This window comes from Micrasema longulum, unplaced genomic scaffold, assembly GCF_059751315.1.
Source record: "Micrasema longulum isolate JH-2025_06_02 unplaced genomic scaffold, ASM5975131v1 h1tg000424l, whole genome shotgun sequence".
NCBI classification, from domain to species: Eukaryota; Metazoa; Arthropoda; class Insecta; order Trichoptera; family Brachycentridae; genus Micrasema; species Micrasema longulum.
Genome location: NW_028277624.1, coordinates 35,973 through 63,224, shown reverse-complemented (window position 1 = coordinate 63,224; position 27,252 = coordinate 35,973). Strand labels below are relative to the sequence as shown.

Genomic DNA, 27,252 nt, shown 5'->3' with positions numbered 1-27,252 from the left:
CTTTGTGAAAACGCCAAAATCATGTGACAAAATTTGTCCTACCTACGTTTTTTTATTGTTTACCTTTGAGCATTTGTATTTTTTAAGCGTCCGAAACAAATCGACACGCGGTAGACCCATTACAATAATATATTCAAATGGCTTATTTACGCAAAATTCAATCGACAACAGTGTGAAAAACTGACACCAGAGGTAGTTGTAGGTATATGAATCAATAAACTTATCTTCGAGAGATAAATAATTCTTCTAATTAACAATATTTTGGGCACGTACAATTTTTTAAAGACAAATTAGATATTTATTTATTTAGATTTTCATACTTTCAATAGCTTCATCTCTGTGGAAAAAAAATTCTTCCGATTATAAATGCTTCTTTCTTTTACGTAATTAATAACTTACATTACAATATTTGAGTTTCTCCAAATTTTTGTAGACAAAAGACTGGATTTCACCCCCTCGGGAGTCATTAAGATTATCAAATTACAACAGGGATGGAGAATACCTTAAATAAGGAAATATGGAAGTTTAGGCATTTACAGGGCTTATGACCTGTCATTGGCTGGTTTAAGTGGCCACTTTACACACTGTGTAACATTCACTATTTTTGCTTATGTAATAACATCCATATTTCTTCAATTCTTCCATTTGTTAATTTTAGTGAAGTTAAAGAGCCGAAACATTTATTGTTGTGAAGAGATTCATCTGACTGAATTATTTCACATTCTAGGCAACGCCTGAAAACATTTTTTCAATTTTTAAACTTCTTCTTGGGCTCTTCTTGGATAATAACGTACGTGTTTAATTACTGGCAAAAATGAGAAAACTCAAAAACATTTTTCCTATTTTTTGTTATTTGTGAACCCTCAAAAAATAAATTTTATTCCTACTACTGATTTTATCATGTTTTTTAAAAATATTTAAGAGTCAAATAAACACAAATCATTTCCTTCTTATAACTCTGATTTTCATAAACTTTCTCCAATACTGTAGGCTATTTATAAAATAATTTTAGTATGCATAAACCATTTGTTTTTCCTTCAGCGTGAAAATAATTTACACGGAAAAACACTTTTGGAAACTCCACCTAAACAATTTTCCTTTCATTTTGTATCATTTATGGCTGGTGCGGAATGTTCTCTGGAAATCATCAGCAAAATGAATGTAATAATATACAAAGAATGCGTGTATAATGACTGCTTTCCGTTGGGAAATTGGAATTTCTGATTCCCACCTCTGACTAACAGGAATAACAATCCAGTGACGCGGGAACATTGACTTGGCGGGAAGAAAACTTATCGAGAGGGACAAACGTGCTCGAGCGCTCGTGCCGTGCGGTGCTCGGTGCTCGGTACTAGGTGCAATACCTTGCTGTCGATATTGTGACGTCTCACAGAAACCGCGAAACATTCGCACGAGTGAAAATCCCAAATTTATTTACGAAAAGATAAAGGTCCATGTAGTGTTGATCTAAACCCCGGGCATTAACTGATAAACAATATACGAGTAGTTCTCGCTTCCGCAGTTAATCAAATATAAACGTTAAATAATTAGCCAGGCTTAATATATTATCACCATGAAAGTGATCAGCGAGGACGCGCGCGATGTTGGTATTTCGTGTGAGGATGAAACTAAAAGCAGAACAGATGTACAAGATATACTGGCCGAAAATGAAAAAATAAGGTAAGCTTTGCCAATATTACAGAACCGATATTGTTGACTCATTTAAATTATTGTACCGACGTACTTGAAACGAATCCAATTAACTTTGAAATATAGCGATTTCAATACAAATTGAAGGGTACAAAACAAATGATGACGTCTAATTATATTTTTTAATAAAAAGTATAATACGATTTTTTAAAGAAAAAAACAAACATTTACATCCAGATGACAATAATAACACAAGTGACAGCGTCAATACTCATAATGACCCGTGTCTATTTTTTTGTCAACATAAACCCACTGACAGTTATTTTAATATCAATATTGAAATATTATGTTGAGTTTAGTATTTTACATTTACTTGATTATTTATTCTTAGTCTAGGTAAATGTTTGCCTGTCATAAATTATATTATAAAAAGTGAATGTACAATATTCATAATTATACATTGTTAGGAAGAGTGAATTGTTTTCTAAGATAATTAATATACTGCAAATAATTAAGAAATCAAGGATAACATAATTTATTGTATTAAAGTAGATATTATGCCCCTAATTACTATTAATACTCATAGATCTGGAAAAAAACTTACCCGAGGGTACATTATGTATGTTAGGATAGATAATTCAAAATATTAGCGGGTATTTATTTTTTAATAATTGAAAAACACGCGCAATATCAAGATGACATGAATTAATATTTTTGATAACTTAGCGTATTTTAACAAATTGATGAACTTACAATAAATGCTTTGTAGTCGTTGTGAATTCAAATGCATTATTACGTTTTGTATAAATATTCCTACTGAAACTAAAGTCGGCATAATAAACTATTTTAAGTTTTGGTTTTGTTACCTAAGTATTTTTTTATCGTCTGATTTTGTGGAACAGTAACAACTACTCTGATATAAACTTAAATACAATTTTACGATGACTGCATTTCAGTTTCGATATTTAGATTGCTTACTGTAGCCAACTGAATACTTCGCGTGTTCAAATGCATCACAACTGAATGTATTGAGAGATTACTTCATCTCCCAAGAATGGCTTGTACCAGTTACCTACTTTAAAACAAGGCCTTATAAATTTAAGCTTGTACAGGAATAGGAATATAATATTATAATATATCAGTACTCGTTACAACAGTACAGTGTGGCAGGGGCGAACCGTGTATAGAAGCGATTATGCGCAGCTTACCATTATATTTTACTAACTATAATAATGTTTTATTGTAACTTTATTTACAGAAAAACAAATAAATAATGAACATTTATTTTAAATCATTTCTACCGTTTGTATTTTTATCCTAACATAAATGTAAATTTTAATAAAGCGCGCCCAGCGCCTGCGGTGAGCCAATAAACTAACCGATTATTCCAGCTTTTTTTTCATACAAATAAGTATACTATATTTTGAATGTAATAACCCCAGTGCGGGTTTTTCTCCTAGATTAAACTTGCAGATGACACAAATTATTTGAAGATTCTTGATTTGGAAAACAGTATTTCTTAAGGACTATTTTTCTTTGAGATGGTACTTTTGACATAATACCATATTTACTTTCATGCGTCATATTGCAGGACATATAGCGCTCCACGCGGCCGTTTTTAGCACTTTTAATTACTAGAACAATTCAGCCAGTTGACATTTCAATTAAATATATAATAACGACTGAATTCCTAGTGGTATTTTTTATTTGTTTTTTAATGAATTATATATTAAAGTAATGGATAATATATTCATATAATATAATATATCACGAAGTTACATCGTTTGAGTTGATTTCATGGATGAGAGTTATTGTATCACACAGAACCACAGAAATATATCAATTTATAGTATATATTACTTTCATTATACTATGTACCTCCGATGTAGGTACAAATATATGATCAAGCCCTAGTGATATAAATTAATTTTCTCAGTGCATAATACTTTTTTTGGAAGCCAGACTTTCGTTTTAACATAGTGCTGAGTGACCGGATGAGAGGATTATTTTATTCATCTTTATAAAATAACATGTACAGTGGTGTGAAAAGGTCTTCGAACAAAATGTTTTCTAGGGAAAAGTAAAGATTTCTGAGAGCATAAAAATAATTTTAAAATTATATTTTATTAAGGCAACACTTACACATTAAAACAATATTACAACTAGAGAAAAATACGCGGATTTATTTATTTAATATTTTGTACATTTAGAAAAAATGTATGTAAACACACATCACTATATTCAAATTATAGCTATTTTTTTAGTGGGGTGATAGAGCTTGCACATTTTGATAAAGAATACTTATGTCATATATATTATATAAATGACGAAGAAAGTTGGATTAGGTACAGAGTTGTTCAAATGATATATAATAATTTTTCGGGAGTTTCTTATTACTTTTGTAAAGAAAATTAACGTGTCGACGATTTACTAAAATTTAAAAAAAATTGACATGTTCTTTTACTTATAAATACCGGAAACAAGTTGTACAGCGCGGTTCGAACATCGGTCCTCCTGAGCCGGGGTCCGCGAGGCCTATTGTAACCTCTAATGACCGATTGTCTCTCTGCAGGGCGGCGTCCGGGCTCAGCCAGGTGGTGTCGGGGCTGGCCTTGTGCGGGGCGGGGGCGGTGCGCGGCTCCGCCCTGCGCGCGCTGGCCGTGACGTGCGTGGTGAGCGCCGCCCCCGAGCTGCCCGACACCCCGCTGCCGTCCCGTGACACCCTCTTCCTGAGGGTCCCTGTGAAGGACACAGTGGACGACGACCTGGAGAGCCACTTCGAACTCGTGGCGGACCTCATAGAACAGGTAAATAAACATCTAATGGTTTTACCCACAAGAGGCGTGAAGGCCTAAATACAGCACACTTACCCGGACCTGATTTCGGACCCGGAGGCCTTGTGGCCTGTTTTCAAATCCGCATATTGCAAATCAAGTTTTTAGCCTGAATGAAATTTTGATTCCTTTTTTTAAGATTCGCTTTATTTAGAACGTACATTTACTGCTTTCAATGCTCATATCACCATCAGTGCATCTCAGTAAATAATATAATCAACTTTTCTTTTACCCTTAATCTCATTTTCACGATTCCCACAGCGGGAATACGAGTTCATTAGCTTGTTAATAAATCGGAAAAAACGAGAGAGAAAGAACCGGGATTTGATCTAGAAACGCCCATGCGTGAAGCGAGAGTCTTAGCCACTAGACCACTCGGGCCGCTAATATAACATTATTACATTAATATACGTACCTACATATTTGATGTATTTTTGTTTTTCGTTATTTTTGTGTCAACTGCCTTTCTGTAAGGCGTGTGAACAGAAATAAAAATGGTCAGACCGGATTGCGGTTGTTTTATATTGACGCATTTTTTGGCTTTTTCTCTTATATTTATGATACCTTTATCAGGTTTACCTTTACTTACTTAACGTGAGGAAAGGAAGAAGAACGTAGTAATACAAACAAATCAAACAATGACACAAAACCCAAATACATATAGGAAACATTAGAATAATTTGCCCTATACAACACGCACTCAAGCAACAGAAGAAAAACAATACACATTCATACCAAATCACAGAGGAACATCAAATTATCAAGACACTACTGGCAAAACCCTAACACAGATCCTCCTAACATGGTCCGTGTCAGTATGATATCCGTTAACTAATAAAATAAAAGATCAAATATATTTATGTCCTAATTTGATTCTACGAATAGTATTTTTTCATAACTTCCCTTCATATCCTTTTTTTCGCATCTGCCGATAAGCCTGTAGAGTACCGGCTTTATTATTTGAAACATTATGAAATTCAAAATATTATTTAAAAAAGACGTCGTTTCCAAATCGATAAGATAGTTTTATTTAAAGATATCTCTGAGTCAGGAAAACCGATACGGGAGCAAGTCAAACAAAAAATCATTGTGAAAAAAGTTTTGATGGTATATCATTCCAATTAAAAACTCCATCAGCTGAGTTGCCGCCATGACAACGTTTGTTGATAGTTTTGCGACTCCTTCCTACCAACCTGTTTCCACCTTCCAAAAAACTCCTAAATAATATATTCACTTTGTTCAAATCTTTCCTTCTGAATTACTTATTATTATTAATATCTGAAAACATTAATGAACCTATCTAACAAAAGCACAAGTAAAAAAATCATTATCTAAGTGAAGTGGAATAAGAGTATTTGAAAACGTTTGGTCCATGGAGTTCGCCTAATCTTGATGAGGTTAAGAAATGCAAAGAAATTTCTAAATTAGGCCACAATCAACAATCGTTGTCAACTTATAAATCATGTACCTACATGATAAGCGCGGGAAATAATAAAACAACTCCCATATTAAAAAAACTCTGTAGCAAAAAATATCTTGACCAACGGTCATACGCGTTAGGTTTCAAAGTTTTCTAAGTTGTTAAAATAGTAATTGTGAACACGCGGTTGTTAATGGGAGTTTGCACACGACAACTCTCCTACCGCATACCACACCGCCGGCAACAACCGTAGCTATGTTCGTTTATATTATGTGATATTGGGGTCGGTCAACTATTTACCGAGCCACTTTTAATTCCACCTAGGAAGTGGGCACTTGTACAACTCGTCAATCTTCTGCGGATTTAAAAAGAGCGGTGGAATTCTTATGTAAGAGACCATTAAAATAATGTACAACAAACTGCGCAGTTGTTTTCCGAGCTCCGTAGCTCTATTTTGGTGAAAACCCCAACTGAACAGTTCACCAGGCTGTAAGCGAACGGAGATTTTTTCCTGCCAACTCAACTCCCGACAGACAACAGTTACTGAATGAACCCGCGCCCCCACAAATACCTGAATATTTTTGTTTACACGGAATCCGCTTTGAATACATCTCTGTACGACCGACTAGCTACGCGTAACGAAATATTTCGCTCTCTCTAACGAGATTTATATTTAGCGCGAACAAGTGCCTACGCTCACCTACGTACGTAGGTACCGTGACGTCTGTAGGTGTGTCATGTAAATGTATGTAATTAGGCCCGCTGTATTGTGAGGCAACCTACATTAGCTCATCCAGGAAGTTATTCGCTCTGGAGCGCATTCCTATTTTCGAACAAGATAATATAAACTATAATATAAACTATTCCCGCCATTTCCCTTTCTATTTTCTGCTCTCGCCAATCCACAGCATTATGACGTGATCGATTTTTATGTCATTTGCCTGTTGTTGAATGAACTTTTTACTGCGAATCAAAATAAAACAAAAGAAAATCGCAAACAGCCCAAAAATGATGTTTTTTTTTTTACACAATCGAATCCACAACAACTCCAATTCCTCACTCGACCATTTACTAAATGTGCTACGGCTGGTGATAAAATTAATTTAACTAATAAATTCAATCAATCAGTTGTAATTTTTGTATTTTCAGGGATTTTCGTTCTTGTTATGTTCTTTAAAAACATAAAAAAGACGAATAAGATTACTTTTGAAAACTCAAATATAAATCTCAAGAACAAAACTCTTTAGTCGATGAACTCGTTAGACTGAAAACATTTGTTGAAACAGTGAAATAATTCTCAAGTTTTTAGCGGTCGGTGCACGCTTTTTCAATCTATAACGCCATAAGAATGAGTGTTACGAAAAATAATTTGAATATTATATTAGCGTTTTAATGAAAAACGTTTTAGAGAATTGTATAAATACGGTGTGTGATAAATCACAATAGGGTCCGCTATTTGAACGTTTCATCGTTCTCTTGCAGCAACTTTACTCATTCATTCGTGAAAATTATTATGCTCCTGTGCATAGGCAAAAGTAAAAGCATTATGTTACTCCTTTTGCATTTGGCACTTATTTATTATTTGTTTTATATTTTTTTTATTTGGTCATCTTAATTTATGTAGATGCGTCAATGAAATGTTATAGTTTTGATAGTAGAGCTAACCTGGACTTTTTTTATTTGGTCCTTTTACGAGTTGACAGATTCCAACTATAATCCAGTTTTTAAATTTCCCAGTTATTTTAAAAGACAGGATGTTTCTGTACTCAAACTAAACTAACCACAAAACACTGCATAAACATTTTATATATTATACCCCCTGAAAATAAATATATGTGTATATGCAATCAATATTATTTTTAAGACGACGAGGATAAATATCCTCATTAATAGCTAAGCAGTGGTCGTCAAAGTATGGCTTTGCGTCGTAAAGGTGATTTCCGATTTCCGTACCCCGCATCATCATCCATCCTCACCCTCATCTGACTCTGCATCGGTACACCAAGTGTGGCGCATCTCCGCCAAATTACGAACAAATATTTGAGTCGACCACGACTAGGCGAACGCGTCAACGAGCACACTTCGAGGCGGACTTGTCTCCATTCGATTTTCGTTTTCAGTATTTTTTCCTGAGGGTAGCCATCGAGTCGTAAATACTTGCCCAGAATTCCGGTTCTACTTTACAAACCGAAATGCAACTACAAATAAACAAAAATAAAATATAAGACAGGCGCCGCGCCGTGGCGCAGCAGGTTAAACGGCCGACTGTGAAACTGGCGTCGCGGGTTCGATTCCCGCCAGTTGCAAGAAAAAATCCGACAAAGATTTTTTCTCAATTATTCTGGATGTTATAAGTGTTTTTAAAATTCATAACTTCCTTCAGTATCTTTATTCTTTTCTAGCTGTTGTCGAGCCAGTAAAATGGAAGCTTAGCGGGTTATTTTTTAAAAAAATAAATCTTTAAATCACACGTTATTTTCAGATAAAACCAGAATCCTGGACAATCAACTTCAATTGAACGTAGTTATTGCAGAAAACAGCCAGCCATAAAAAAGGAAACTGAGATAATAGCAACTTTGTGAAAAGAGTGAATAATCAAACAGTTGGAATATTGTTGACTTTAACAAATAATAAACAATGAATAAATCAGTTTTCATTTTATCAAACAAGAATCAAATTATGTATTTAACGTTTTCTGCAAATTGAGAAATGCCATTTTCGTGATCGACACCATTTTCAGAAGGTGATTAATACAGTTTTTTTGTATGAAAGCGGTCTAGCTGGTTTTAGCAGAACATAAATGGCGGCCTCCGTGGTGTAGTGGTTAAGACGCTTGACTCACGCACGGAAAGTTCCGGGTTCGATTCCCGGTGAGAACACAATTTTTTTCTTAAAATGTGATTTTTCTCAAGCCTGGGTGGTGCTCTGAGATGTAATTCACCACTGTAATTAGGCATCCTGGCCTGTTGTGGTGCAAAAAAAAAAGTAATGTAAAAATATCAGATAATATTATGTATGTGCGTAATAATATATCTCTCTTTCAAAAAAATAGCGTTAATAATTTTCATAATACGAGAAATAAAGATAAATTGGTAATCCCGAAATTGAAGCTAAGCTCAGCTAAGCACATCGTTTGTGGGGCACTGCGTACGCTTCAACAATAGAATACCCGACAATATCCTAACTATGACGAACAATAAATTAAAAAATTTCATAAAAAGCGTACTTCAAAAAAAGGCCTATTATGGACTTAATGAGTACATGGAAGAAGAGCAGTATATGGAATAAATAGTATTATTTTATTTGTGTTAGTTTATTTGATTATTTTAAGAATGTGTAGTTATTTATTACTATGACTATCTCTTTGTGTTGTTTTGTTTATTTATTTATATATTGACTTTCAAAAAGCGTATAAATCATACCTACATTGAAGAAAAACTAAAAACTTTTAAAAAAACTAACTAACACCCGATAATATCAATATCTCATTTTTCAAAATTGTGAACTGGCTGCTTTCTGCATAACTACGTTCAATTGGAGAATTTAATGTGCCTTATTTAACGATATTACCATGGAAGTGCCCGCCATTTTAAATACTTATTTAGCGAAAATGGAATATTTCTTCACAATCAAAGCGCAAAATCGATATTGACAGAATTTTACATTGTTTTCCATAGGTCCGTGTTTCCGGAGGCTGCACTCTGGTCCACTGCGTGGCGGGGGTGAGCCGCTCGGCCGCCCTCTGCCTGGCGTACCTCATGAGACACCGGGGATTCTCACTGAGGGATGCTTTCTACCACCTCAGATCCAAAAGGTAAAAAAACTTTAAACTATACGAATTTATACAAAAGTGCGCTGAACAATAAATAAACATTTGTAAATATATTCCAAAAGAACAAAGGTGGTGTGTTTGTTTTCTATAGATTATATCCGGAAATAAGACAGCTAGGTATTTAAAAATTACACGAGTACAGCGAGACAAAAATTACAATACGATTCGATTTTACTGAATGTTTTTTTACAAGAACTTGATTAAATTAATGCTACAATACTTACAGAATATTTATTTATCTGTGAAATGACACCTTCTGAAAAAAAATCTTAGATTTTACAGAATTAACTAAAACTAAGGACGCAATCGATCCGATTTACTGGTAACCGCATATTTATTTATGCTTTCACATTGTTTGTATTCTTTTTTATACAGAATAATGTTCCCTCACTGAGGTGTCCCTTGCCGAGGGAAACATTTTACAAAATGTGAAACATGCCTTAAATTAGTTGTTTTACAAAGTTAACATAATAATATTTTTTAAAAGGTAATTAATCTAATTAACCTAATTATCATTAACATAATAAACAATATAAACTAAAATAATCATAAAAAACATGACCAAATTTCATAAACAGTACACACATTTTACCTATTTGGCTTGATCAACTCATCGATCCGTGCGCAACCCACCTCCACTATCCATTTCTTAATCGCAATTTTATATGGTGAGAACTTACTAATAGTCCTTATGGATAATGAAAGTAGACTATACACTTTAAACAAGTAGTGGGCCAATTCTCTTTGACCGTATTACCGTTTATAAGTTCGTAAATCGAAATTTTTACTCGCATTATATTTCATATAACACTTTATTTCAAAAATATGTTAAACGTGTATTTTCCACTAACATATTACAACAGATATGAAGAACATTTAAGAGAAGGTAATACAGAAGTCTAGGCATCTACGGGCTTATGACCTGTCAATGGCCACTTTAGACCCTATGTAACATTCACCATTCTGCCTATATTTGAACATCTAAATTCGTTCAATTCTTTCATCTATTGATGTTTGTGAAGTTAAAGAACTGAAACCTTTGTTTATGCGGGTGAGATTCATCGAATTGAATTATTTCACCTACAAACTAGGCAAGGCCTGAAAATGTTATTTTTTCAATTTCTATACTCCTTCATGGATCAGGTGAATTTATCAACAAAATATCGTAAATGTTCTTCATCTCTGTTGTAATATGTTAATATAAACGGCTTTCCAGGGAGTTGAATCCAGTCCTTGTCTACGAAAATTTGGGCAAATTCAAATATTGTTGCATTTTCCATATTAAACTACTTAAATTAACTCAGAGGACCTATTTGTAATTGAGAGTAATAATTTTTAATGAGCGAACTTTTATTTCTTTTATACAAATTATTATTTTATTCCAGACCGCAAATAAGGCCAAACACGGGTTTCTTCCGGCAGTTGATCAAGTATGAAGAACAGTTATTCGGAAAAACGTCCGTCAAAATAGTGTTCAACGAGGCAGCGAACCGAGATATTCCCGATGTGTATGAGGTTGATTACGAAGCAATGCTCTCTTATCGACAAAGATATTGTATAACTAGTAGACACTGAGGATGTTTTTTTTAAGAGGTTATTTACGAGTGCACGCTTAAAAAGGGCACATCTCTACTAAACTTTCCTAAACTCAGTTGAAAACAGGCTTTACCATACTTGAATTAACCCTTTTAATCCACTGGCCGATCATTAGCCTCAAAGTTTTATACAAGATGTTCTTTAAACCCTGTCACATCCGAAACCACGATGATCAGTATAGACAAGAAGACATATTAGCATGATTATAAAAATATTTAGAAAAAAGAAAAAAAAAATATTTTAAAAAACAAATGGTTGCTTACTTCTGCAGGAGAGAAGTGAGGGGAGCTCGGTGGTCGGTGTATCAGACTGTCCTCTCCCCCTCGTTTCTCCCCTGCAGAAGTAAACAACCATGTGCTTTTTTTGATATTTTATTTTTATAAATTTTATTCGTTTCAAAAAATTCTTTTTATGTGCCAATATGTCTTCTTGCTCATACTGATTATCGTGGTTTCGGATGTGACAGGGCTTAATGAACACCCTGTATAAGTTATGTTGAACAGTCTTCTCATATTTTTATTTTTATTTTAAGGTTCAGTGATATTTAAAAAACTTGCTGATCTAACTCGATTCACCAAACCCAAAAAAAAGGGTAAAAATAAAATGTAAACTGCCGTTTACTCTAGGTTTTATGATGCAAAATAGGCTGGGACTCAAAAAAGTTGAAATTAAACCGTATTATAAAAATATCACCTGTGTAAAAATGAGATGACAATAGCCAAGCAATCTATCAACTTTTACCGATTTATGTAATCAAATTTACCACAGATAATCCTCTTTTTAAAATTTTATTTATATTTCATTTTTCCGTCTTTAATATTTTCGGTGTAACCTAATTAAGTTAGACCACGCACTCGCATACGAAAAAAATAAACTGTCTTGTTTTAATTATTAAATATTCACAGTTATTGTATTATATTAATACAATAATGTATTTTTAGGTAATCTAAAAATATTAAATATTTTTTTAACTTTTAAGAAAAAGACTTACGGTGATATATATGTATTTAAAAAGTATGTTCGCAAAAATAAAGAGTTTGATGAGGGACCAAAGATATTATTGTTTTAAGATATTAGATGCATGTAATATAGGTATAATATAATATTTATTGTTGTACATTTATATAGTAAAATATAATGGAATTATTAAAATTACACATTTTTTTACTTATTTATCATACCCCCTGGAATAGACATTATGAAAAAAATTAAAAGCTTTTTTATCTTTTTAATATTTTTACTAACAGTGTTGAATATAAAAATTTGTTTGTTAAATGTCCAAGGTCGTAAATTATTTGTTTGAATTGACAAATTGAGTACCGAATAATGGAAATAATCACAAATTACAATCAATTTGACCACATTGATTCTTCGAATAATGAAAAAAAAAAAATCCGTGTCCAAATGTCCGTGGTTCGAATCCCACTCTACCCCAACTTAATTCCATTTTCTAATAGTGAGTTATTTACAACTAGTTGAAAATGGCCCTCAAAATGAAATATTTGGGTAAATCATAAGAACGCAAATACTTATTTTTAAAAAAATAAAATTAATATTGTTAAACTGAATACCTACATGTGCACATTTCGCTAAATTGTTTATTTCTGTACCTCAGAGGCAGACGGATGCAAATCCAAACGTCAAACGTTCAACAATAGCTTAAAGAATCTTCTTTCTCTAAGTGATTTCTAATAATTCAGAACATTAATTTGTATTTTCAGTATCTTAATACATTGGTTCTTTCATTATAAGACTTACATTTTTTCAAAATCAATGGATATTTGGACATGATCATAAACTGGATGCGAAAATCGAAATGGCCTTTGAGGTACAGATGTTTTCCCTTGACTGGAATAACATGATTATTAATAATATATAATCGTGTATTTCATTTATCAGGGTCGTGGCCCCGTGGTGTAGTCAGAGACATTTGATGAATAGGCAGGGCCGTATTAAGCCATATAGAGGGGGGGCCCTTGGGCACACAGAGTTTGGGACCCTTTAAAAAGGCAAAAAAAGGTAATTTTGTCGTGATATTTCGCGGCCCCCATCAGGCCGGGGCCCTGGGCTCGTGCAACACGTTCCCTTGTGGAAAAGATGGACCTGTGAATAAGTATTTGTACATAGTTTTTCTGTCACTCTCTCGCAGATACCTTCCCGATATTGTGCGAAAAAGACAACTGCGCGTCGGACTGATTATGCCTAAATAAAATCAACAAAATCAAGGTTTTGTTGTCCCGTTTTCCGCACCCCAAAACTGAACGGATTTTTTTAAGAGTATCAAAATGAAATTTTCTGTGTCGGTACTTTGTTCGTTCTTCAAAATTATTTATCATATTTGCACACCGTACATCCGAAGACGGCAGATAAAACAGGGCCCTTTTTTGAGTTTTTGGATGGTCCTAGCTTCCATGAGAAACAATTTATCAAAAAAGCAAAACGGTAAAGACACGCCAATAGTAAATAATAATAGTGTGTAAAAAATCACTGCTAAAGTGCCATAATCCAGGGAGAAAATACGGGAATGCATTTATATGAAGAAAAATCAGACCGCGTTTCCACGCGAATCATGAGGTTCGAGACTCACTCTACTACAATTTGATTCCCATTTTTAGCACATTTGTTTATGACTTATAAAATGACATTAAAATGGAAATATTTGGGTGAATAATACAAACTCACTGTTTCTATTTTTTAATGGGCAAATAAATATATATATATATCCGCTACTGAATTTACTCGTATATATATATATATATTTAGAAGCGTAAAAGCATAGTCCGGTAAACTTTAAACATTATTTGACAGGCGCCGCGACGCGTCGCGCCGTGGCGCAGTTGCTTAGACGGCCAACTGTGAACCTGGCATCGCGGGTTCGATTCCCGCCAGTTGCAAGAAAAAATCCTAAATCGATTTTTTTCTCAATAATTGGTCTGGGTGTTGTAGTGTATTTTTCATATTTTACTTTCATATCCTTTCGTTTCCCGTCTGCTAATGAGCCTTTAAAATAGAGGCTAAGCGGGTTATTATTTTAAATACTCTTATTTTTATTAATATTTTAATAAAATCGTCTAGAAAATGCAGATTAAATGTAGATATGTACACACAAGAAATAAAATATAATTAAATTTAGACAAAGGGAATTTTGAAATAAAAAATTCTAAGAGAGCAAACAAGTAGCTGACAGTGGATCACCTTCTTTTGGAGGGCTGTAATTTTGTAATGGTTCGAACACGAAAGCTAAAATTTGCTATCTCTATAGCTTAATTATCGTATTTTCGGACTGGATTGTTTTTTTTTTTAGATTCACTTACAATGTAAAGAGTTACAAAGGTTTTTTTATTATTTTTAAAGGGGGGAAATGATCTAGTGCGTTTTCTAGGTCAGGTATAGTGGATCACAGACAAATCAACAGTGACTCATTCTAGTACACGGTAGCTATATATGTATTTAGACTTTGAATATGTGGGCAGCATAACAAATATTTCTAATAGCTACACAGTGGATCACGGTATTTTACCCACTGTACCCTATGCGGCAATTTTGATTTTCTAGTCAAACAAACACAAATTACTAAGTTTGTTCGTGATAGTGATACTATTTTATGTAACTAGAACACACGTAGTTTACAGTAAAATCAATGCCATGTGAAAATGTCACTTGTAAATCAAACAAGAAACAAAGAAAACTTACCTTTGAAATTTTGTTTTCAGACACAAACAAATTAAAACGCACGCACCACGTGTACGCACTGTCACAGCTACCGGCCGGCTAGTGGTGGTGTGTTTGCCCTATGAGACATTCTTACTGTGCACATGATTAAACTGTGGCGCTCATATTTTTTCTTGCAGGATACTTGATCCACTGTCAGCACCTTGACCCTACATAATCAGTTATTTCGATAAAATTTTACTAAACATTCAAAAGTCATTTAATCGTAATAATTTTTCACCTCGAAAGAGTGGCTAAGTAGGCCATCAATGGTGATATAACCTAAATGTTTTGTGCCAACAATCTAAATGTATCGAAAAACAACTGAGCAGTGATGAATAAATGAGTATTATATTCCTACTAAAAGGTTTTTTGTGTTCTGCCAACAAAAATAAATAAAGAAATAATAAAACTTACATTGGCGGTATTTTTCTCATCAAAGAAATTGTCATATCATATTTCGTATATCGCGGATGGACAATGCACAGCATAGACAATAGCAACAAGAAATAAATAGATTTCAATGATTATTGAAATTGAATAATTATTTATTCAATTTCATTTGCAAATACAAACAATATTTTAATGACGTGTGCTAGACACAATATTTAAAGTATTTCCGAATTTGAGCTTTCTACACAAGTACTGCATTTAGAGGAGATGAAGAACATTTTCGAGAAAGGAATATGGAAGTCTAGGTATTTAAAGGGCTTATGACCTGTCACTATTTATTATTTACCTTCAGCACACTACCTGAAACAATTATTTAGACATATGTAACCTGAACAAACGTTAAACAAACTCAAACCTAACATAATCTGAAGTAATAAATCAAAACAAACTTTAATAACTTTTTACTGATTTAACAAATATAATTTTACTTCTAATATTTTTTATTTCCTATCCTTTCTGACTAATTTCACATATTTTTTCCGTATATTCTGTGTTTATTATTTAGTATGTTAGCATGTATTTTATTTTATTTTTTGTTAATGCCTTTGGGCGTTAATGAATAAAATAAATAAATAATTAAACATTTACTTCACATACTATTTTTTCTCAATTTAGGAGATAAATTTGTGAATTAAAGTACGTTTACTGTCGATAATGACAGTTGACTACGGGCAATATGTCAGGGCCGCACTAGGCATCCATATAAAGTTTGAGTTTTTATCGAGTAAAGGTCGATTCAAATTTTACTCGAAAATAGCAATGTTAACCTTGAAATCTATCTAAAATGACGTGTCCAAATTTCAGGCTGCTACGACTCGCCATTTCGGAGATGTGACATGAGAAGATGTGCGTGCATGAGAAGATGTATGAATGTAGAGGAAGCGAGGTCTGTATGCCAAGATAGAGTGTTATGGCGTTCTATCCTCTCTGCCTACCCCTACGGGGAAACGACGTGATGGTTTGTTTGTTGAAATTTAACATAGGCACTTGTTACTGGAATATGTGGTGCCTCATTTATTGGATGGTTTCCCATACCGGACTGCATAATATGCGTTATTGACATTCGCAAAATATAGGAGAGTTAAAAATAATAAAAGATAAATAATCATTAAAATATTTTTTATTGATTTTAATAAATTTGAAACAAATACCTATATAAATTACGAAACCAGCGAAACAAAATAGTGTTCATAATATAGAAACTCTCACAAATCATCACACATTTTTCAAAAAGACAATTTTTTCTAAATCAATTTTACTGGAGACTACATATTAGGAATGTGCTAAGAAATTTTTGCTTTAAAAAAATGATGAAATATTAATCTAGATGTTTGTAACAAAAATACATATATATCTCGATGTAACTTAATTTTTAAAAATACCATTTATCATAATAATATCCATAACACTTATCAATCTGTCTTTTAAGATGATCGGATTGACAGATTATTGTTTTTTTTTTTTTTTTTAAAACACTTGAAATACAGTCTGATTAATATTTCATAATTTTTAAAGGCAGTCGTTTCTAAGCAAATTTGTGAAAAATCTTATCCTGTAAAATAAATCAATTTTATATAAACCTCTTTAAAAGATGGACAATGAAATATGTGGCTTGGACTGAAAAGGGCCAATGTCGTAAATCGCAATATTATGGGAGTCAGCCATTTTGTGGTGTTATTATTAACCATGTGAATATTAATAAAAAACATGACCACAAATGTATTTGTGTATAAAATGGTAAAATAAATATTCATTTTAAAGGAGTCAACAAAATGCTGGTAAGAAAAAACGACATCTGACATTGGCCCTTTTAGATCCAAGCCACAGAAATATCAGTCGTAGTGTTACAGGTATACATGCTCAGTCAGCCGTTATGTTGTTTGTTTTAATATTTGTAAGCCGTAATTTATCGAACCCCTCCGTTAAACATAACTTAACAAACCAATAAAATATTTTTTTAACTTAGCATATTCATTAATAATTAATAACATAACATCAAAACGTTTGTACACAAAATAACATGTTTTCATTTTATGTACATAGGTACGAGTATACAATATACAACCAAAGTGCAAATAAATAAAATTTATCAAAATTTGATCATTGTACATAACACTCAGAATTTTGAAAAAATGTTAGTTTATTTTGTAATAATGTCATTTTGAAGTTGGACAAACAGTATCTACATGAAATAAGAGAAAAATTTGTCCTAGATGAGAATAAAACTAACTACATAAAAGTGAGATAAGTCAGTTTAAGTGCTCATTCTTTTCACTAAGTACATTTCTATGCTTTGCGAGTGCCAAATACTTACATTAAAATATCATTTCCGAAAATTATCATACAGCTAAAGACGATGAATACTGTAGAAACCATAACTGATAACATTTTATATTAATTCCACTTCAGACACATAGAATGTGCTCGGGATGATAAAATGTTCAATAATAACTAAATGAAATAAATAAAATGCGATATATGTATATGGTAAACATTTTGGTTAATACGAAATTTTCTAATATTAATGTATGGAAAATCTTCGACTCATTTAAATATTCGAATAAATAAATTTTATTGAATGCGTTGATTGAGAGTTGAAAAGTTATTCAATAAATAATAGGAAAACACTCTCTTCTACAACTAACTGCACCGCAAACAAAGGCCAACTAATGAAACATTAATATACTCGAGTTGCGGATTCGTGTACAGAAAGAGGTTTAGTTTGAAGGATGCAATGATAAGAGATTGTCTAAAGACTAAAGTATGAAGTAAGTTTAGATGCTAGTGCTGTCGTCTAGTAGGCTATGTAACTCCTTATAGTGAGCCGCCTTGGAGCCGGTGGCCGGGGAAGCAGCGGACGCCCTGCCGATATAACTGAAAACAGAATATTGCCATTTTAATAACACAAAATCCAACTTGTTTGTAATGTACATATTCATTCAAAATCAATAAATTTGCACATTTTTTTACACTATAATACTCATCGGTCTGAAGACGAAGGTTAGAAGATGAAAGCGCTAATCACTCAAATAAAGAAGCAAAAGTGTAACCAGTAATTTTTATTTACAACTTACATGAAAATATAAGTTACCACAATAGAATAGGTAACATCAATAATTTTATCAATTAAAAATGTAAACTTACAACAATACTCTAAAAATTAATATTTAAGTACGATTCGATACTTATATACATAATCATATTTTTAAAAGAATGTAGGTATGTACACTGCTATGATTTTGGCAATTAACAGCCATATTTCACAATAATTATGTATATTTTTCTTTGGTAAACTCTTACTCATATATCTGTTAACAGATAGAAAAAGACTTAAAACATGGCATTTATTTTATAGTTTTAAAGACATTTTTAGTTGATTTTTATTACCTTTTGACAAAGAAACGTTTGAGTTCCAAAGCTAGGCAGCATTTTAAAGAAAAACTATTACTGGGCAATACTACAGCGAGTTAGTTATTGAACCGCTTTGATAAGAAACTGAAGGAAACACGGCCCCATTTAGCAAAGAAGAATGTGCTGTTTTACCAAGACAATGCACCAGCACATACATCAGGAATTGTCGATGCCAAACTGCATGAATTGCATTATGAACTATAGTCGCACCCCCCCCCCCCCTCTTAACCCGACCAGGCTCCATGTGTTTTTTTCTTCTTATTCCCGAGAACATGAAGAAATAGCTTGCAGGAAAAAAAATTTGCTCAAATGAGGCTATTGTCAAAACAGAGGCATATTTTGCAGAGCTCGACTATACCTATTTTTTGGAGTGGTTAAAAAATGGCAGGGTCATTGGGAAAAGTGTGTAACTCTAAAAGGGACTATGTTAAAAAATAAATAATTTGTTTAAAATAAATGTCTTCTTCATTCCTAACGCGGGTTATTATTGAACCGCCCTCGTACATAAATATAATGTATACTAAAGTGTCATTATAAAAAACAAACAGAATATAAACAAATAAAAAGCAATTTTGATCAACAAAGCGGTGCAGAAATAGGAAATGGTAAACAATAGCTGTCATTGGCAATACACAAGCTAAACCAATTATTGAATGTCAAGTTTCCAAGGTATGTGTGTCTACATGTATGACATATGTTAAGTCAACTGAGAATCAAATCCCGAGACCATAAGACGGGTAGCACAGCATGCAAACCACAATATCTAGGAGCAAACTTGTAACCATAATACATAATAGGATATGTAGCAAAAAAAATTCATTTATTTATATGACATTTTAATAAAAGTTTTGAGTATCTGGACGATGCGCAAATATAAGTATTATAGAAATATAATGTTGATAGTTTCATACATTAATTAAATAAGCTATAAATTAAAATACTCAGAATTATTATCTAAGGATTTAAATTTATGTTTCGTAATAGAATCTAAAATAACAACTATTTATTCACCAGTGTTATTAGGTGAGGGACGGTAGCGAAAATAAATATAAGCACATAATAATAGGGCCATATTTTAAATGCATCAATAAATAAAGTAAAAAAAACATTCAACATGTTTTTTACTTTTTTTGTAAAAAAAAGGAAATATTAGCGTTCTTATTATTTACCCAAATATTTCGATTTTTGGGGCCATTTTCATGTTGATGAGATATATTATGTATATGACAAGAGTCGCATACATATTTACATTAGTTAAAAATGTTTTTGAGATAAACCAAACATCGCTAATAAACTGTTCACACGGAGTAAAAATCATATGAGACAAAAAAGCTTTTTTCTCAATATATTAGTTTATTGAAAAGTTATCCTCGCATATTGATTCAAATAATAAATTTTAAAAGTGGATGTTTTAAAAAAAAAACAATCTTACAAGTGTGATACAACACTTACATAAAAAATTTTAAAAAAGAGTATGTCATTAACTCAATTTCATTCACAATCTGTAAATGGAATACTCGGAAAAAGTTTTAGAAATATGGCCCCATAAAAGAAAGAAAAGAATAATAAGAGACGAGCACAAAAAGCAGGTTGCTAGCTACAGTTTCCCGTCCCTCACCTAATTTCTCTCGGCTTATCTAATTCCTTGTTCACACTTTGGTCTGTTACAGGCTTTTTAGAATCATCACTTTTGAATAATGATGAAAACCAACTTTTCGATGCATTTTCCTCAACACTGAAATCCACAAAAGTGTTGAAAGGTAAAATATTGTGATATGAAAATCTCATAAATAAATTTAATTAAAAAAACCCTTGTACACATAAAAGAAACGTGCATTACTCATATTATATGATAATTTTAAAAAACAAATGTAATCATAAAAAGAAAGCCATTTCGTCCTTTACCTAACACTGCATAAGTTATTTTTGTTTGTTTTTTACAGGATGACAAAAAAACTGCTGATCTTATTAAATGCTCAAATAAACTGTCTTTAAATGTATTAAAATAATATGTTTATCCATTAATACCCGTATGCAGAGACAAAACTTAAGATGTGGGAAGCACATTCTAATTTCAAATGCAGAGAATAACCCAAAGGTGAAGACAATAGAATGTACTTTCCTCACCTTAAGGTTTGTCTCTGCATACGGGTATAAGTGTCGCCTATTTAAAACTCTAAATCTAATTTCTCTTCAATTCAATAGAACAAGCAGTTTTTTCATAGTCCAGTAAAAGAAAAAAAAGACTTATGCGGTGATATTAGCTAAGTGACCATTTATAAAATTCAATATATGTAATTCATTTCTGATTATATTAGTCCATGCGCATAATAGGAACTCATTTGAGAAAGAAAAAAATAGCTCAAATGTACATGCTGAGAAAAAAATCCATTTTGTTTTGGAATAAAGAGGTTTGCAAAATATTTACTTAAGAATCAGTACATAATAAGACGACTCATATATTTAGTTGACTTATTTAAATTAATTTATAAAAAACAACAATATTTTGAATACGTCCTAATGTTTGTAGACCTGGAGAATTACCATAATTTTTTTAACTTACTTTAAAATAAAACCAGTATAAAACGATGCATGTTTTGAAAAATAATATTCACACGATAAAAGTAAATGTGTTAAATTTACATACAAACATTCCAAGGTTTCTTCCTTACCTGATATCGCGTTGTCCATTGAGACATGTATTGAATCTGGGCTGAATGTAGGACCACGCGCCTTGATTCTTGTGTTCCTCCTGTCCCCACACTAGCTTCGCATTCGGATACTTCTCGGACTGCATCTTCACCAGGTCATATGGGAAGGGGCTGATCTGTTCCATCCTCACAATGGCAATCTGGTCAGTCAGTTTCTTGTCTTCGCGCGCCTTGCGGAAGTCGTAGTACACTTTGCCAGTGCAGAATATCACTTTCTTAACATTACTCGCATTCTCTGAGCACGGGCCATCATCGGGAATTATTCTAGAATACAAACATAACAATAAAGTTAAAACGCATACCTATAAAGTTGATTGAATTTAATACTTTTGTATTTTAGTCAGGTCATTGGGCTTTGTAATTGTCTACCTCACTGGTTCTTTGCGGGAATTCATTTATTTGTTAAATGCAGACATATAGATACTAGATCAATAATGAGTCAGTGACATTAATAAATAATTATTGTTATTTATGTTCGTTCTAACGGATTAACCAATCAACATTCAAAATCAATTCAACATAAATTCTTGGTTAAAGTTATGAACTTTTTATTGCTCAGTAGTTTTATCTGCTGTCTTCGGGCGCATGGTATACAAATATAACTACATATTTCTGAAAAACTCAAAATGTACCGATACGGAAAATTTTATTCTGATGCTCTGTCTAAAAAAAATAACAAAATCGGTTCAGTTTTGAGGTGCGGAAAACGGGACAGCAAAATGTCGATTTTGTCTATTCTAACAAAAGGTCTAACATGCAGTTTTCTTTTTCGCACAGTATCGGGGAGGCATCTGCGAGACAGTGAAAACAATTTTCGAATAACTAAATATCAAAATTTTCTGTCCTCACAATTTATGTAAACCGAAACACAAAAATAATAATGCATACGTACATATCTAATTTGGACTAAATGCAATAAATTATATCAAACTTTTGATTGTGTTCATTTAATCTATATACGAGTATGTACTCAAATCTAGCAATAGCAAATCATTGTCGGGTTCAGCTCGTACTATATAAAACATGATGCATTTTGATAAAAGTTATTGCAATCAAAATACAGTAAAATCTCGTTTATCTGTTCCTCAATTTTATCCCATTTTTTCCCATACATTCTGATTTAAATATTCCCCCTGATTTTCATTTTTCATAACTCCGGTTTTACATTGAAAATGTTTCATAACTCATTTGATTTGTCAGAGGCCGAGCTACGCGCCACTGTGTTTGCTCAAAATATACGATACAATCAGGGTAAATAAAAAAAAAGCATAAATTATTGTGTCAAACTAAATTCACAGTAGGTGCAGTGCAATTGACCTTTTTGTTTAAGTGTCTGGTTTGGACATCCTACTAAATTGTGACAGGCAATTGACGCATGTTTAGAAAAAATAAAGTCTTTACATCAATAAATTACGATGCAGAAAATTAAAAAATGTGGCAATAGAAATATTATTCAAAGTTATAAACATAATGTGAAAAGAAGATGGTTTAAACAGTTTTCATAAAAGTGCAAAACAGTTTTATCGCGATGTACACGACAGTTGAAATACTGTGGTGCCATAGTAAAAAAAAATGATACAATATAAAAAAAAATTCCCAACATTTATGGGAAAAATCATTGTATGTATTTTAAGCAAATAAAAAAAAATATTTTCGCATTTTTAAATTTATTAAATAAGTACATAAAATTATTTAAACATGTTGGAATAAAAAATTATTAAATCAAAAAAATAACACATTACAATATTAACAAATTACAACAGGGATGGAGAATACCTTAAATAAGGGAATATGGAAGTCAAGGCATTTACAGGGCTTATGACCTGTCATTGGCTGGTTTAAGTGGCCACTTTACACACTGTGTAACATTCACCATTTTGCCTATGTTTGAACATCCATATTACTTAAATTCTTCCATTTGTTGATTTTAGTAAAGTTAAAGAGCTGAAACCTTTATTGTTGTGAAAAGATTCATCTGACTGAATTATTTCACATACTAGGCAACGCCTGAAAACAATTTTTCAATTTTTTAAACTTCTTCTTGGACCAGTTGGTTTCATTACAATATTTGAGTTTGTCCAAATGTTCGTAGACAAAAGACTGGATGGAAGCATTACAATATTGATTGCAAAAAATACAAAATATTTCTAATGAAATCATTGGAAATGGGTAAAAATATTCATAATCCTCAATTATGACGGTTTTCAGAATTTTTCTAGCAGTATATTTAGATTATAGTCTAGTAAAATGATATTATTTTTATGTAATTTCATTTATTACATACATTTTGAATTTCCTCACTTTAGCGTTTTCCTCAGTTTTTTTTTTTTTCGTTGCGCCCTTGAAAAATGCAAAAAGGGGGTTTTACTGTACTAGCAAAATGTTAAGATATTTAATTAAAATAAAAAATAATTACCTGAGGAAATTCGTTCCTTCCTTCATGAGGTCGAAGGATGAGCGAGCTTCGGGGTGACGCAGTAAGGACTTGGGAGTCATAAGGATGAGCGGCTTACGGAACGGAAGAGCAATTTGCCGTCTCAGGATGTGAAAGTAATTAGCTGGGGTCGTGCAATTGGCCACAATCCAGTTGGCATCGTGAAGTTGTCTCACTAAAAAACAGAAAACAATTTTTTTTTTTTTTAAATATGTAAGTATATATTTATATATTACAGATAACACTCTATCTAGATTGGTATCTGAAGCGTAAAATTGATCACCTTGCTTTGTGTGAATATATTTGATTGTCATTCATGCATGTTTAGTAATTATACATTATACATATTTCAGGATGCACGAACCTGCAAAATCCTCTCCTAGTGAATGCAACCCGAATGTTTGCAGCGTAAGTTAAGTTCTCATTAGACTAAGAACGTATTACAATGTCACTTTGGTATGTCAACTAATGGATGTATACAAACCTTCAAACTCTTCACTTTCAGGTGGGTAGTAGTCGGGATCATCTGATGACATTTGTAAGAACCTTTCCAGGCGTGCGGATGAATGTTCGGGACCCTATAAACAAAATGAATAATAAAAGGAGTGATTTATTCTTAAAACTCTTACAATACAAATAAAAACAGATATTATAGACTTTCTATAATGATTTTATTTAGAGTGTTTTTGGTTTGTCATTTTCAGGGAATTTACAAAATGTTATTGATAGATTGCACATATTTGTAATTCTCATGTAGGACAATACAGTGTAGCAGAATTTAGCTATGCGACTGACCATTCCTTCCAGTCCATGTGGCTGGAGCATAACGAGGCCAGACTGCCGAACCCACTTGGCCTGGCCGCTGGAGATGAACTGATCGATGATGCACTGTGCCGTGTTATTGAAGTCACCAAACTGGGCTTCCCAACATACCAGGGCATTAGGATTTGTCATGGAGTAGCCCAACTCAAAACCGAGGACACCTGTCGATGAAATAATGTTATTGATTAATTTATTTTTTATATTTTCAGTATTCACATTGTAACAGTATTTGTTACAACAAAGTAACAGATGTCCCTTGTTACATGAAACACACATATCCACCAATACTCTTACACCTGAGTTTTAAATTAAATCATTTTAACCTTTCAGTCATTTAAAAAAATAAAAAACTACCATTTAAGGATGCCTACTGCAACCCAACAGTGTAGGCATCCTTAGCAGGTAGCGACTCTATCCGGAAAGAGAAACTAATTGACCTTTTATGGACCCAGATTACGGCTTTCATCTCAGTATACCGAGATCCCATTATACCAGGATAGTGCATGGTTTTCTGATCTCGCTCAGAGCAAGATTGCGTGTACGGGATCCCTCAGGATTTACGCGATCCGGGTTCCAAATGCTTAATTAGGTTGATCACAAACTTTTAGCTGTCAACTGTCAAATATATTTTAACAAGATATTTTTCTTCACTAGTTTCAATTAGGCATGGGTAACTCAATTTTGAACTGATTTAAAAAGACGATTCGAACCCATCGAGTTGTTGAGCTGCAACCGAAATTTTGAATATGCGTCTTACAGCTCACAGCGGTTCATTGCGAGTTTCGTTCGAATCGTACGTGTACGCTATGCTTTATAGAAAATTAAATATCAGGTCAGCTGACTCAGCACATTCGCGGTGATTCGGTGAACCATACATTTATTTGAGCCAAACTGCGACCTGTATCGTTTGGCTCAATGTGAGCTGATCTGCGAGCCAGTTCAAAACTCCAGCTCAATTACTTGAGCTGCGAGCTGACCTGCAGCTCAAAAAATAATCTCGCGTTACCCATGCCTAGTTTCAATGCCTCTAATTAATTGAATAAATATTACAATGTCTGAACACTAAATACGAATTATTTAAGTTCTGCACTGAAACACGTGGAATCCTGCTTATACCGGGATCCCGCAGGACTGAAAATCTTTGATCCTGCAGATACCGAGATCGCAAGTCAGCTGCAGGATTGGAAGCCCTAATCCAGATATTATTTTGACATAAACTTTACAATATGGTTGCACATTTATTTGATAAATAAATGACGATGTGCAACATAATATTTTAAATGAAATAAAGAGGTACTGAATTTTTACCATATTCAGAGAGTGAACTGTTACAGACAGTGTAGGGTCCTTGGTCAGGGTACAGGTGACACAGGGGCCGGTACGTTGCCTTGTCTACATTCTGATGATGCAAGACGTGATGTCTGGAATAAATTATTTTATGAAGTAAACGTGATCAATAATGTTTTGTGAATGTCAATATATTTTTACAGAAGTATTGGATTAGATATAAAATATGGTGAATGTTACAGTGTTTAAAGTGATTACTGGAATCAGTTTATAGGTCACAAGTCATGTGAATGCCTAGACTTGCATATTCTCTTCTCAAATACTTTATCTGTCTTTGTTATAAAATAAGAGCGCTTAATGAATAAATTATGCGCAATCAAAAATTTATCAAATTAGAAAAAAATTATCAAAATTAATTTTGTTGTAATGATAATTTTTTAAAGAAAACACACTAAGAGGGTAAACGTAGTATAAAAATCATGATTTTATTGACTGTTTTTTTTTCTCAGCTTTATACATTTCGCATTTCATTTTGTGGTAATATACATTTAATCTCTGTAACCAAATGAATCACAATACACTTTACTGTTTATCATTTTATTTTGAAGTCAGCTTCCTTCTGTTAATTTTCATATCAGTGGTTGGTTATCTCGGTTAATAGTTATATGCCTGACTTTCATTGTCCCGAAGTCAGTAAACAAAGTATGTAACATAGACTTTTCATAACCTTTAAATATATAATGTATTTAGATCTAAATTTATTGCAACAGAGAGGGAAACACTTTTGAGAAGGGAATATGATAATCGAGGAATTTACAGGGCTTATGACCTCTCATTGGCTGGTTTAAGTGTCCACTTTGCACACTGTGTAACATTCACCATTCTAAAGTGGTCACTTAAACCAGCCGATGAGAGGTCATAAGCCCTGTAAATGCCTCGACTTCCATATCCCCTTCTCAAAAATGTTTCCCTCTCTGTTGCAATAAATTTAGATGTAAATAACTAGGGAGGAAATCCAGCCTGTATACAAACATTTGGATATACTCAAAACGTTGTTGATATAATACATTATTTGTACTGCATTTGTAACT

At 32.8% G+C, this 27,252-nt stretch overlaps 2 protein-coding genes across 8 annotated transcripts in view; one reads left to right on the top strand and one right to left on the bottom strand.

The window, feature by feature from the left end:
* The first annotated feature begins 1,259 nt into the window (after positions 1-1,259).
* Positions 1,260-12,206, top strand: LOC148281664 (dual specificity protein phosphatase 18). The gene is made up of 4 exons (XM_088226348.1): positions 1,260-1,680; positions 4,223-4,457; positions 9,582-9,718; positions 11,122-12,206. The coding sequence occupies exons 1-4, from the start codon at positions 1,574-1,576 to the stop codon at positions 11,309-11,311; spliced, it is 669 nt and encodes a 222-aa protein (XP_088082474.1). The 5' UTR covers positions 1,260-1,573; the 3' UTR covers positions 11,312-12,206.
* A 4,394-nt stretch (positions 12,207-16,600) lies between these two features.
* The window catches only part of Ogdh (oxoglutarate dehydrogenase Nc73EF), a 40,707-nt gene continuing 30,055 nt past the window's right edge, over positions 16,601-27,252 (bottom strand). For 6 of the 7 annotated variants that reach the window (XM_088226339.1, XM_088226342.1, XM_088226340.1 and 3 more), the window contains exons 16-21: positions 26,183-26,295; positions 24,848-25,035; positions 24,537-24,630; positions 24,035-24,227; positions 21,580-21,882; positions 16,601-18,370 (exon numbers count right to left, since the gene is read on the bottom strand). In XM_088226339.1, the coding sequence (XP_088082465.1) occupies positions 18,271-18,370; positions 21,580-21,882; positions 24,035-24,227; positions 24,537-24,630; positions 24,848-25,035; positions 26,183-26,295 (991 nt within the window). In that variant the 3' untranslated portion in view covers positions 16,601-18,270. The remainder of the gene's footprint in view (positions 18,371-21,579; positions 21,883-24,034; positions 24,228-24,536; positions 24,631-24,847; positions 25,036-26,182; positions 26,296-27,252) is intronic. The other variant, XM_088226345.1, reaches the window with a different exon arrangement.

Bases quoted from the DNA above. Each gene is read 5' to 3' on its own strand.
- LOC148281664 (XM_088226348.1), top strand. From the start codon at position 1,574: ATGAAAGTGATCAGCGAGGACGCGCGCGATGTTGGTATTTCGTGTGAG. The intron at 1,681-4,222 runs GTAAGCTTTGCC...GTCTCTCTGCAG, and splicing joins GCCGAAAATGAAAAAATAAG to GGCGGCGTCCGGGCTCAGCC. The intron at 4,458-9,581 runs GTAAATAAACAT...TGTTTTCCATAG, and splicing joins TGGCGGACCTCATAGAACAG to GTCCGTGTTTCCGGAGGCTG.